Source organism: Saccostrea cucullata, unplaced genomic scaffold, assembly GCF_032062105.1.
Source record: "Saccostrea cucullata isolate Sc308-1 unplaced genomic scaffold, CSIRO_AGI_Scuc_v1 ctg8949, whole genome shotgun sequence".
In the NCBI taxonomy this organism is placed as follows: Eukaryota; Metazoa; Mollusca; class Bivalvia; order Ostreida; family Ostreidae; genus Saccostrea; species Saccostrea cuccullata.
Window position 1 is genome coordinate 50,351 of NW_026935106.1, and position 13,644 is coordinate 63,994.

A 13,644-nucleotide genomic window follows, 5' to 3' on the forward strand; every position below is an offset into this window, starting at 1 on the left:
TTAATATATGTATCTGAAAATTTCTTCCTTCATGAGACTTTTGAACTAATGTTAGCATACATTGCCGTATATTCCTTTCTGTTCATGTGTAGAGGCTAATGTGAAGTCAAAGACTTTGACAGGTGCGAAGTATCAGTATGAGAAGGGTTCACCTCCTTGTGTTGTGTGTGGGGGGGGGGGGGGGGAGGGGTCACCCTCCGGAAAAAATATGAAAAAGGCATGAATGATGCTATTTTATTTAATGAAAATGAAAGAAGGTTTTATTTTGGTTTGCAATTTCTATTAAGTTTTACACATGCATTCTGGCTAAAATTTAAAGAAAAAGAAATTGTTTGCATAGAAATTTTCTGTGAGGTTGAAAGACATCCGTGATTGTCATTTGACCACTCAATACAAGTAATACACACATATTTTTAAACAGCAAATTATAAAAATAGAATTATCATGACCACTTATAGTAATATGGAAGCGAAGCTGTTTTCCGGTTTATTAAAAACATATCCCGTAAACGATTTTTATTTTATTGTTGAATAAATAAAATGCAATTTGCTAAACTCCTTTTTCGCATTTCAAACTATATATATATATACTGAAAGAAACGCATAAGAACATAATATGGGAAAATTTTTTGACTATGTGGCCGAAAATTATGTAAATTGGTCAGATGTGTATTTTGGTTACTTTCATTAAAATCGCTAGTAAAACTATTGAACCATGATACGTATAGCGTCACGTAGGGGAAATGATAAAAAGTCAAAAAAACGTGCATGTTGATGATGATAATTTTGTGGTAAAATTTTATAGTGCCACACGATGCATTAGAGTTATAGACATGTTTTTCATATTTGAGTCAGTATAATTTTTTTGCAATAGTGGTATGGCTGACGGAAGCTACTGTGGGTTTAGAAATTGAATTCAATATCGCATAAGTGAATAAAAGGGCAAAAACATGGTGCTGTAGAGATTGATTTCAACTTTTCAACCAAATAAAAGTTTTTTTGGTTGTAGAGATTAACTTAAATTGTTTCCAACCAACATGACGGTGACGTAGGTGCGTAACAACTCACAACAAAATAGGATTTTTCACCATGCCACCTCTGTTATTGTCAAGGCATTATCACTGAAAATGATAATTATACAGCAGACAATCATACCTTTTTTTCACCCTAAATTGACAAAAACTCTCTGCTCTAATTTGGGCCGCAAGTTGGCCACTTTACGTCGATTTTACTCTCCAACGCGCACGCACCGTCGTATGCGTAATGTTAATAGCATGTTTACACTGGAAAATGTAGCTATTTTTTTCAAACTTTATTACAAACATTCACTGTACCAAACTTGCTGGATTCTGTACATTCTATCTTAAATCGAAAGTTATGGGTTTCCGATTGGGGGGGGGGATTTGTTGGCTTTGGAATAATACAGCTAATCTCAGCCATTAAACTCCCGTGTAACGGTTGAATAAAAATGCTATGAAAAAGATAAATGCTCTGGTGAAATCAATGCACAGGGAAATCAAGTTTGTTTAAAGCGAAAAGGGGGATTATGAGAATTTTTAGTTTTATTTTTGGGGGTTACATATTGATATCAATATCTCAGGAATCATCACTCAAAATCACACAAAATTTTGGTAACTTGTTGATTAAAGATGAATTAAGATGTATGATAACAATGCTGGAAAACATAGCTGAAATAATGGTTTTAATTTAATTCAAAAGTTTAATATGCGTTTCTTTATCCTTTCAGAAAAAAATATATATATATATATATATATATATATATATATATATATATATATATATATATATATATATATATATATATATATATATATATATATATATATATATATATATATATATATATATATATATATATTAACCGTCTCGTTTCCTTATTGTTTTTTTTCCATTTTCAACCAAACTGCAGTATAATTTTTTTTATTTATACAAATTGAAAAAAAATTGATGTGTAGGCTACAGCCTTTTTTGCCTATGGAATATACGCCACTGGCATATGTGGTGGAAGGTTAGTAAAATACAAAAAAAAACACTTGTTTACTACAAGACAAACATATGAAAGTCAGTGACCATATCAATTTTATATTAATCCATATGTAATTTGACTTGAAAAAGCGGTGATAATGTGTTATAATGTAAGATGGCCCCATCCAGTCACAATTACTGTGGAATTTTCATGATAAACGCTAGCATACTGTAATAAAACTTGGTTTTGTTAAACCTGTAAATAGAAACTACTTCCCAGTTCCAGTTTGTGACGAACTCAGTGGATTTAACAAATACATCCAGTTTTTATAAAAACAAATCAAAACTTTTCAAAGACAAAAACTTTTTAAAAAAAAAATTTAAAAATTTTTAAATGTTAAACGTAAATTTAAACGTACGGCGGAGGATCAGCATGTCCCTTCTATGCCATCTGACCTGGTGTTTATGCAAGTGTTTAATATGTTGAATTCTAAATTTAGATTGGAAATTTCATCTTAGATAAACTCTTTAAATATATTTTGACTGAATTTGTAAAAAAAAAAAAAAAAAAAAAAAAAATTTAACATGTACAAAATTACGGAAGCCCGTTGAGGCCAGCTCAAAGAGAAAAAATTTTTTATTGCGTTTAATCCAAAATTATTGCGTTTAATCGCAAAACTTTGCGTTAAATCGCAATAATTATTGCGTTTAAACGCAAAACTTTGGTTTTATCGCAATAATCATTGCATTTAAAAGCAAAACACTTTGCGTTTTACCGCAAAAGATTGCGATTAAAGAAACTTTTGCGATTAAAGAAAAATATTGCGATTAAACGCAATAATTATTTCGTTTAAACGCAATAATATTTTTGCGTTTAATCGCAAAAAAATTTTTTGGGTTTAAACAAATTTTTGGTTTAAAAAAATAATATTGCGATTAAAAGCAAAATTATTGCGTTTAATCGCAATAATTTTTGCATTTAATCGCAATAATTTTTTCGTTTTGCAATATTTTTTTCGTTTAATCGCAATAATTTTAAAAACAATACTCTCTGCATTTATGCAATAATCCTTCCTTTTAAGGATTTATTTGAATTTTAACACAATGAATTAGTGCTGTAGTTTGAAATCAAACAACGGCTAGCCAAAAATTTCATGAAAATACGGTCTGATTCTTTAACGAAGAACCGTTTGGTTCTCTGTCTTGTTGCTAAATGTTGCAGTTTGTGAGATTTTAAGTTTAACAATGGCATCCTAAGTAAACAACCAAAGTTTCTTAAACCTATTAGTATCCAACACTTTTAACGCATTAATAAATTCCGTAGGTATCACAGCAAATTAAGAATGTTTCAGTATTAATAGCCATATCAATTTGGTAGCACACATCGATTAATCTGTTTTCATTTGATTTATTTTTGATTTCATATGATTCCATCTCCTAAATTCTCGTGTTTTCGGTGTTTACTGCATGTGATCAAAGGAAAGGTTGTGAATATACATATACATAATAAAACATGTACATAGACATAAGTCTAAACATTTCATCAGTTTTTCCTAAAGCAAGATTATAACAAGATACATGGTGTAAACATATGTGATTTCCGCAGATAAGGGAAAATATTTCATGTTTTCGTTCCTCATGTAAATACTGTTAGTATAATTAAGTCTTCTGTTTCCTACGGGAACTTATTGTTTTCGTTCGGTTTCTTTTATTATTATTATTATTAGGGTCTTCCGTCTCCAACGGAAGACCCTTCTATTATTCTATTGTTTCTTTTTCACTTATTATTATTCCTTTTTTTTCTTTACAATTTTTTTTGCAGAAGATTTCTTGAAGATGGCTCGATCGATTTTGTTCAAATTTTCAGAGATTATGTGTTTCTATCTGAAGTTTGTACCGCCCAATCAATTTTGAAAAAAATCACTTCCGGTCGGAAGTTATCGCCCTTTTACTGATTTTTAGAGGGTCTCCTTGTCCGCACAAAAACTCAAAAACGGCATTAGCTAGAGAGCTGAAATTTTCAGCGATGATAAACGACACATTGCTGAATTGCACATTGGATTTAAAATTTTTCAGAAAGGTCTAATATGGAAGCCGGTAGGGTCAAAATCTAGGACACGAATCATGAATGAATTTTCGAGACATTTTGTATCATATCTTTTAAAGTATAATTATTTTGTTAAGACATACTGAACAATATTTGTGGGGAATGCCAAGATCTTCAATATGATTCCATGAAAAAAGTGCTGACCTCATCATATTAAGGAGAAAAAGGGCCCAAAATTCTTTCCATCGATAACTCTTTATCAGTTAATATTTTGTGATACATTACTGAAGCAAATATCTTTATCTCAACCGTCTACAACTATATATTATGATTTTTATGTTGTATGGTACATAATTAGGGACCACAAGGGGCCAGAATGCTAAATCTTTTATGCTTTATATCTCGAAAGAGAGAAATATTTTGATAAGTTATATTGAACAAAAGATTTCAGAATCATGTTCTGAACAATATGCAACCTTTCATTTTTCGCTAAACGTCCCCGTTAGGGAGTTAAAGGGTTGGCCCCTAAATATTTCTTTTGCAAATGAACTAGAAAACGAAAAGGAATCTCTGAATAGTTGTTGAACAAAAAGTGTTCAAAATCATGAGAGGTTTAAGATAAAATCCAGAAAAAGGGGCTGGGCACTCAAATTAGGGGCCAAGAGGGGCAAAACGTCTTTAATCAATAACTCTTTATCAGTAAATATTTTGTAATACATTACTGAAGCAAAGATGTTTATCTCAACCATTTACAACTATATATTATGATTTTTATGTCGTATGGTACATAATTAGGGGCCTCAAGGGGCCAGAATGCTAAATCTTTAACGCTTTATATCTCGAAAGAGAGAAATATTTTGATAAGTTATAATGAAGCAGAGATGTTAAAAATAATGTTCTGAACAATATGCAACCTTTCATTTTTCGCTAAACGTCCCCGTTAGGGAGTTAAAGGGTTGGCCCCCTAAATATTTCTTTTGCAAATAACTCGAAAACAAGAAACAATCTCTGAATAGTTGAACAAAAAGTGTTCAAAATCATGAGAACTTTAGAGGAAATCAAGAAAAAGGGGCTGGACACTCAAATTAGGGACCAAGAGGGGCGAAAAGACTTAAATAGATAACTCTTTATCAGTAAATATTTTGTAATGCATTACTGAAGCAAAGATGTTTATCTTAACCATTTACAACTAGATATTATGATTTTTATGTTGTATGGTACATAATTAGGGGCCTCAAGGGGCCAGAATGCTAAATCTTTGATGCTTTATATCTCGAAAGGGAGAAATATTTTGACAAGTAATATTGAACAAAAGATGTTCAGAATCATGTTCTGAACAATATGCAACCTTTTATTTTTCGCTTATCGTCCCGTTAGGGAGTTAAAGGGTTGGCCCCTAAATATTTCTTTTGCAAATGACTCGAAAACGAAAAGGAATCTCTGAATAGTTGTTGAACAAAAAGTGTTCAAAATCATAATAGCTTCAAAATGAAATCCAGAAAAAGGGGCTAGGCAATCAAATCAGGGGCCAAGAGGGGCCAACGTCTTTAATCAATAACTCTTTATCAGTAAATATTTTGTAATACATTACTGAAGCAAAAATGTTTATCTCAACCATTTACAACTATATATAATGAATGTTATGTCGTATGGTACATAATTAGGGGCAATAAGGGGCCAGAATGCTAAATCTTTGACGCTTTATATCTCAAAAGTGAGAAATATTTTGATAAGCAATATTAAACAAAAGATGTTCAAAATAATATTCTGAACAATATGCAACCTTTCATTTTTCACTAAACGTCCCCATTAGGGAGTTGAAGGGTTGGCCCCTAAATATTTCTTTTGTGAATTACTCGAAAACGAAAAAGAATCTCTGAATAGGTGTTTAACAAAAAGTGTTCAAAATCATAAGAGCTTAAAGACGAAATCAAAAAAAGGGGCTGGGCACTCAAATTAGGGACCAAGAGGGGCCAAAAGTCTTAAATCTCTAACTCTTTATCAGTCAATATTTTGTAATACATTACTGAAGAAAAAATGTATATCTCAACGTTTTACAACTATATATTATGATTTTCATGTCATACGACACATAATTAGGGGCCAGAAGGGGCCAGAATGCTAAATCTTTGACGCTTTATATCTCGAAAGAGAAAATATTTTGATAAGTAATATAGAACAAAAGATGTTCAAAATAATGTTCTGAACAATATGCAACTTTTATTTTTCGCTAAACGTCCCCATTAAGGAGTTGAAGGGCTGGCCCCTAAATATTTCTTTTGCAAATAACTCGAAAACGAAAAGGAATCTCTGAATAGTTGTTGAACAAAAAGTGTTCAAAATCATGAGAGGTTTAAGATAAAATCCAGAAAAAGGGCTGGACACTCAAATTAAGGGCCGACAGGGGCTAAAAGTCTTTAATCAATACCTCTTCAGCAAGCAATATATTGATATACATTACTGAAGCAAAAATGTTAATCTAAAAATCTACAACTTTATATTATTATTTTAATGTCGTATATTACATGATTTGGGGCCACAAGGGGCCAAAATGCTAAATCTTTGACGCTTTATATCTCAAAAGTGGGAAATATTTTGATACTAAAGATTTGAACAAAAGATGTTCAGAATCATGTTCTGAACAATATGCAACTTTTTATTTTTCGTTAAACGTCCCCATTAAGGAGTTGAAGGGTTGGTCCTTAAATATTTCTTTTACAAATAACTCGAAAACGAAAAAGAATCTCTGAAAAGTTGTTGAACAAAAAGTGATAAAAATCCTTAAAGCGTTAAGATGATATGAATAAAACGGGCTGATTCCTCAAATTAGGGACCGTGAGGGGCCAAAAGCCGACTTTTTAAAAATCTTTAATGTTCAATGTCTTTTAGCAGATTATGGAAAATCATTATTTTAGAATGACAATCTCAATCTAAATCTTATCTCATCTCATCAAGAATCGGACGGAAGACCCCAACTGTTGCTCGCAATGAGATCGTATCTAGTTATTATTATTTTTCTTCTTCTTCTTCCTGGAACTTTTTTGTCCGGGAATGATCTTGTAAACTGTTCGTCCGATGTAGGTAAAACCTTTTTAGGGTTAGTAGACATGTTATGTAGATTTGCGGAATCAAGGTCATTTTGCGCGCACGTGCTTGCAAGAGCGTGCACGTGCAACACGTGAAATTACCAATATAATAGATATAGCCACAACTGTTCTATTTTTAAATGAAATGCTTTGAAACTCATAATGTGAGGATATATTAGTAGTATAGACATGACGACATGGTGAAAATAGCAAGATCTCACGCGCATGCACGTGCACTTCGCTCTGATTGGCTTCAACTAAAGTCTTAATATCTTTCTTGTTTTTTGATGAAATCCTTTGAAATTTTGGACATAGCCATGCATCAGGATATCCTACAACAAGAAATAAAACAATTATCATGAAAACACGTGCATGCACGTGCGCTGCAATCTGATTGGCTGAAACTTTAAACAGCTATAACTCCCTTGATTTTCAACCAAACAGGATGGGATTTGGAACATAGATAGATATAATGGACTTCTACAAATAGGTATGGTCACCATGCACATGCATACACGTGCGTGTACATGTGCTGCAATCTGATTGACTGAAACTTTAAACAGCTATAACTCCCTTAGTTTTCACCCAAACGGGGTGGAATTTAGAACATAGATAGGTGTAATGGACTTCTACAAGAAGGTATGGTCACCATGCTCATGTATGCACGTGAAATGAGTAAAATCAAACATACACTTGAATGAGCGAATTTTTTTTTTTATAATTTTGGATTAAATACTTTAATATTCAGTATATTAAAAATATAGATTGTGTAGACAAGATGATATGGTCATGACGCATATGCATTCACATGTGCACGCGTGCAATGCTAAAGTTTAAATGATTTTTGTACACTTCTTTGTTAATGTTGTTAAAATCTCAGATGCATAGAGGTTGTCTTATTTAATGAAGCTTACAGGGAATATGGCACCAAAAGGGAGTTGGGGAGCGTTTGGGTACATCTGTAACGGTCCCCGTTACAATTAGCACTAGTTATTTCTTCTGTTGTCTTTTATTTCGAAATTCCTTTAAAATTATTTGCAAAGTTTTGCATGCTAAAGCTTTCTTTCTTTCTAAGGTTGTCTTTGTTTTTACAGATCGACCGTTCTTTCTCCTCTTTAAATCCATACGCCATTTAACCATTCAGAAAATGCTTGTTCAGAAGAATCTGATTCTATAAAGCTTAACAATACATAATTCTCCTCATAGATTAATGTACAAAAGAAAAAAGAAACAAATATCAGCGTGGATCCATTGCACTCTTCAAAGATCAATAGAAATACTTGCTTTTAAATACAAAGATTATTGCGATTAAACGCAAAAGTTATTGCAATTAAACGCAATAATTATTGCGATTAAATGATCAACCGGTGAAGAGCGGGTGCTTATTACTCCTTGGCACCTGATCCTAGCTTGACTTTTTCCATGGTCAGTGATTTATGCACTATTTCGTTGTGTCCATTGGGTTAATGGAGTTGATCGAGGTTTTTTATCTTCACCTTTACACATCAACTTCTGAGTTCTGAATGTGATTGTCAGGGATAAAGTAAGCTCTGTAGGTAATGAGAATATATTCACACAGTCTGTTTATCTAAAAGGACAAAGTCAGATCTGGATACAGTTATATAATTATAGTTATTTCTAAAACATAGGAAATATTTTCTCGTTATTTTTAATGACAGATTACAGGCTATGTCCTGGAGAGTCAAATGTGATTTTTAAAAAAGTAAAGGCGTGACTAATGTATTAAAGAAAGTTTTAGTCTACCTTGATAATCAATGCAATATCACAAATAAAAACGGTACAATGTACATAATGTTTATAATTATGTTATAGTGCATGCAAGCCATGAGGTGCACTGTGAGCAGAGTTTCTCTTCAGAATGCATCATATTTTAAATCTTTGATGTCATATAAAGTAGCTTATTGTATTTCCCATCCTCCCCCCTTTGTACCAATTTAAATAGATTACAGTAAATTATTGTTCACCATTACTGTGATTAAAGATTACCTGGCACATTGAACTTTACCGATTGGATCCTTAAACAAAATGCTCTGTTATCACCCGATGTAATTGGCTGCTAAGAGTCCTCTATTATTGCCTCCTCATTGCCGTCAGTCTCCAGTGTTCCGTCATAGATTCACAACTTATCTACCGTCCACTTCTGTAACGATGTTCTAGCAGCCACGACTCTCCTGTAAGTACTTATCATTACAAGACATATTATGGACAGAAAATATCGAAATCGTTTCCTACGTATGCAGTTAGACTAGTCTGTAAACTCAATGGAAAGTTGAATATATTTATACCTCTCAATTTGTGCTAAACATGCTAAATATATGAAATAAATTACTAGGTCGTCGATTCCATATACCTGTGCAAAGTGAAAAAAGACGGTTTAAGTTTTCCATATAATAATATTAATTTTATTTCCTAAAATTATGGTGTGTGGTTTTTTTTAAATGAAGAATAGCATTATGAGCATAAAAGATCAAGGAGACAAATTTCGCAACGAAATAGAGTATAATTTAGAAATTCTAGATAAATGGCTGAGGTAAGCTCTAAGATGACTTGGTTGAAGCGCGGGGGTCGGGTCCGCCCGGGGGATGGGAAGAAGGAACCCTCCCTGGCCAGCTCCATGGAGTCCCTGACCCAATCACAGCTGAACCTGGCCATTATGGACATGTTAAACCTTGGACAGAACTGGAACAGGTGCGAGGAGGTCTGTCGAGGTAGGACCGGCAAAATATAGAATAAATAGAGAATAATACATACGCTTTTCCATATCACATCCTGTATCAGCCCGAGACACCAATATCAGCCAGAGGACCGAAGGGCCGAGGGCTGATATTGGTCGACGGCTGATACAGGATGTGATGTGGAAAAGGGTATGTTTTATTATATTCATTACATAATTAGTAATAGAATAAACAACACATTGTGAGAGAGAATATAAGTAATAAGTAAGTAATCATGAGACTTCTTAGAATGTGCTCGGTCTGTTGCCTTATACAGTTTTGGTTTGTTTCTACATGTACATGTTCTTCTATTTCAAATGTCCCTGATCCGTAATTTGAAAGTAATTGTCAATTAGATTATCCTTACATTCAAAAAGTTAATAGTAAGAGAATGTGTAACCCCCAAAATATGTGTATGATCACAAGTACTGTTTTTTGAAGTTTAATTTTACTAAGGGTGTGATATTCATCCGTATCAGCCCTGCAAATCTATATCAGCCCCGCAAAATCCATATCAGCCCTGGAGGGCTGATACGGCTATTATGATGTTAGCGATATGGCATATGCAAAAAAACCTGTATTTATTACTAAGTATGTAATAAAGTGCGATATATGGACATTTCCTGATTTCTATCTTAATGGATAAAAAATTATAAATATTAAGATGGTCTTTCTATATCAAGAATGTGATTAAAACCCTCCGAAAACAAACTGCAGCAATTTTTCAAGTTTATTTTGATAAATTACTATTAATTCATTTCTTACACTACGTCCGCAGGTAACCCTATCACGGACGCCGGTAAACGCCAGCAGATGGTGAAGATGTTGGCGGTGGTGCTGATTCCGGTCATTGTACTCACCGGGATGACGGCCAACACCTTCATTGTATCCCTGGAGAGTTATATTGTATCCTCCAAAATCAGCAGAATTCTCTATTTCAGGTAATCTATGTATTCTGTTAATCCTGTAAAATCAGCAATATTTTCAATCCGTAGTATATTTTTACATATTTTCTTATATTTAGTGTTAAAGCCCCTTAAAATTACACTGGTTTATTACTTTCTACTAGGGTGTTATAAATTCAAGCTGAATTTAAACCGTTCATACATGTATATATATATATATATATATATATTTATATATATATATATATATATATATATATATATATATATACATAACAATATGACTGGTCATTTGCTTTTTTCAGCATCGAGTTGGGTATTTTGCTCGGTAACATTCAGAGGGAGCGGGATATGAGCGCATTGTACGTGAGTAATATAGAACTGGAAACCAAAGACCTGCTCCTACAGCGATACCCCGACACCGACATCGCCATCCAGAACCTGTCCTCCTGGCCCACCAGCGCCAACATCGTCCGAGACGAGTTCCAAACCCGAGAGAAGTTCCTCTCATACCTCAACAGACACCGCTATCAGCTGGATTCTTACAACAGGACTATCAAAGAGGAGCTGCAGTTCTACTCCGACAGCATCGAGTGGCAAGTTCCACAATGGTAATGAATATAGAACATGATTTCATATCTTAGATGTGGTTTGTTCTTTGAAATTGTGGGAAGCAAAGAAAGGTACTTTGGATGTACTATGTACTGTACGTCACTAATTTTTTCACATCTTATTATCATTAGACTGTATTTGGTACTTATAATGTGTTTATTACATATAACTTTAGCAAGATAAAGAGTAGTTGTGAAGAAATAAAGCTCTTGCAAATAATAAGTCATTTACTTGATGCTGAATTGAAGTTGTTGAAAGCTTTGTTTAATGAGCAATTCTTTTTTGTTTTCAGCTGTTAGATGCAGCCCTTAACAACCCTGAGCAGTCCCAGTTCATGTGTCGTGAGATGATAGACCAATACAGGGGATTTGGAGGGGTGAGATACATGTATTTCTTATATATCTAGAAATATTTATATCTCAATTTGCATTATATGTATACAAATAAAATTGTAAAAAATCATTTTATTTTATTTGAATTTGAAGACTGTTTTTAAGTGGAAAATTCTTCATTTGAGTATTCATTACATGAGTAAATATAAAGAACAATATTTTAATGGCAGGTTCGTATAGAGGATGATGTAGCAGTCAGAGAAGACGGGATGGAACTACTGACCTGTGTCCCCCGAACCGTGGAGGAGATTGAGAGTCTGATGGCCGAGGGGAAACAGCGACCCCAAATCCCCCTCCCACAGGAAGTGAAGTCATAATCAGCTGACTGAGGGGAGACAACTTTCCCTGATCCTCCTACCACAGGAAGTGAAGTCATAATCAGCTGTTTTCAGTAAGACTGAACAGTGTATTCATGCATCATGCAAGTAACATTTGTTATATACATGTGATAATTTTCTTTGTCATTTATTTTTAGTTGATTGAATTCGATAAGTTGTGATTTCATTTAATGTATGGTTGTAAAGTGAATGACATTTTTGTAAGATGTATACCTCTTAACTGATAAGATCTATAATTAAGGAGGCCTCCAAATTTACAAGATAGAAATATATTATTAAAGGAGGTATAATATAAGCCAGAAGATGTCTTATAGATTGTCTTTAATTGTTGAAGAACTAAATGATTTAATACATGAATATGGTGCTAATGACATGTGATTGGATCAAGATAAATATATTCATTTTTGTAAAAGTATATATTTTATTCCAGATGTTTATTTGCCTAAGCTTACTACCGGTACATTCCAACCTATTGAGTTCATTATTCACAATAATATTTATTCACAAGCATTTTTAAACATTTTATACATCACACATATGTACAGCATACCAGTGTAGGCCTTAAAAAGTCTTTACACATGATTCAGAAAAAACTCTCTCTTTGAAACAAAAAGAGAATTGCAAAGATCAATTAATTAAGCTTTAGGATTTCTTTAAAATTAAAAACTTTTTCACTTGCAATTCATTCACAAATGACCTATTTGAAAAATTCTAAAAGCTTATGAATATTACACATTTTACCCTGGCAATACAGTAATACATTTGACAACATTTTTAGCTCTTCTGAGCCAAAGGCTCAAAGAGCTAATGCTATGGCCATTTGTGCGGTGTGCGTTGTGCGTTAACTTTTTAGAATATGGGCCATAACTCAAGAACCGGCCTTGGCCAATCATTGTCAAATTTGTCACAGGGTATCCTTGGCCCAAGGCCTACCATTTATAAATGCTAAAATTAGGGGTGGAACCTTAAAACAAGGGGAGATAATCAGGAAAATAAAATCAAAAGTACTGGTTGCTGGAAAAATCTTCTCCAGAACCACCAGGCAGATTTTCACCAAACTTACATACAAGGGCTCGGGATATATTGAAGATTAAAAATTGTTCCAGGCATGACCCTGGGGCAAAGGGCATGGTTTCAAGGTCACTTCAAAATTTACGATTTATTAAAAACGTTGATATTTTGCTTACTATAAAGATAAATCATAAATCTTAAATTATGCATCTCAGGATGCATCTCAGGACTTCACATCATGTTAACACAAAAGTAGATCACGGTGACCAACTTTTTAAATTTTACTGGCTTTTGTTTTCAAATTGATTTGGAGGCATATTTTGGACACTTTAAGGCCTATGATCATAAAACTTTGTCAGTTGGTGCATCTTGGGTCCTCAAAAAAAATCAACTTAAAAGTAGGTCATTGTGACCTACTTTTTAACTTTATGGCAAATCTTTTATAAAACATAATCCCATTATTTCAGACACCGAGAGGTTTAGAATCAAGAAATCTTGTAAGTTGATGCATCATGGGGCCTTAAAACATATTT

At 33.2% G+C, this 13,644-nt stretch overlaps 1 protein-coding gene across 1 annotated transcript; it reads left to right on the forward strand.

Moving 5' to 3' along the window:
• Nucleotides 1-9,248: 9,248 nt before the first annotated feature.
• Nucleotides 9,249-11,373, forward strand: LOC134241887 (uncharacterized). The gene is made up of 4 exons (XM_062723900.1): nucleotides 9,249-9,312; nucleotides 9,657-9,847; nucleotides 10,632-10,794; nucleotides 11,064-11,373. The coding sequence occupies exons 2-4, from the start codon at nucleotides 9,661-9,663 to the stop codon at nucleotides 11,371-11,373; spliced, it is 660 nt and encodes a 219-aa protein (XP_062579884.1). The 5' UTR covers nucleotides 9,249-9,312; nucleotides 9,657-9,660.
• The last annotated feature ends 2,271 nt before the right edge of the window (nucleotides 11,374-13,644 follow it).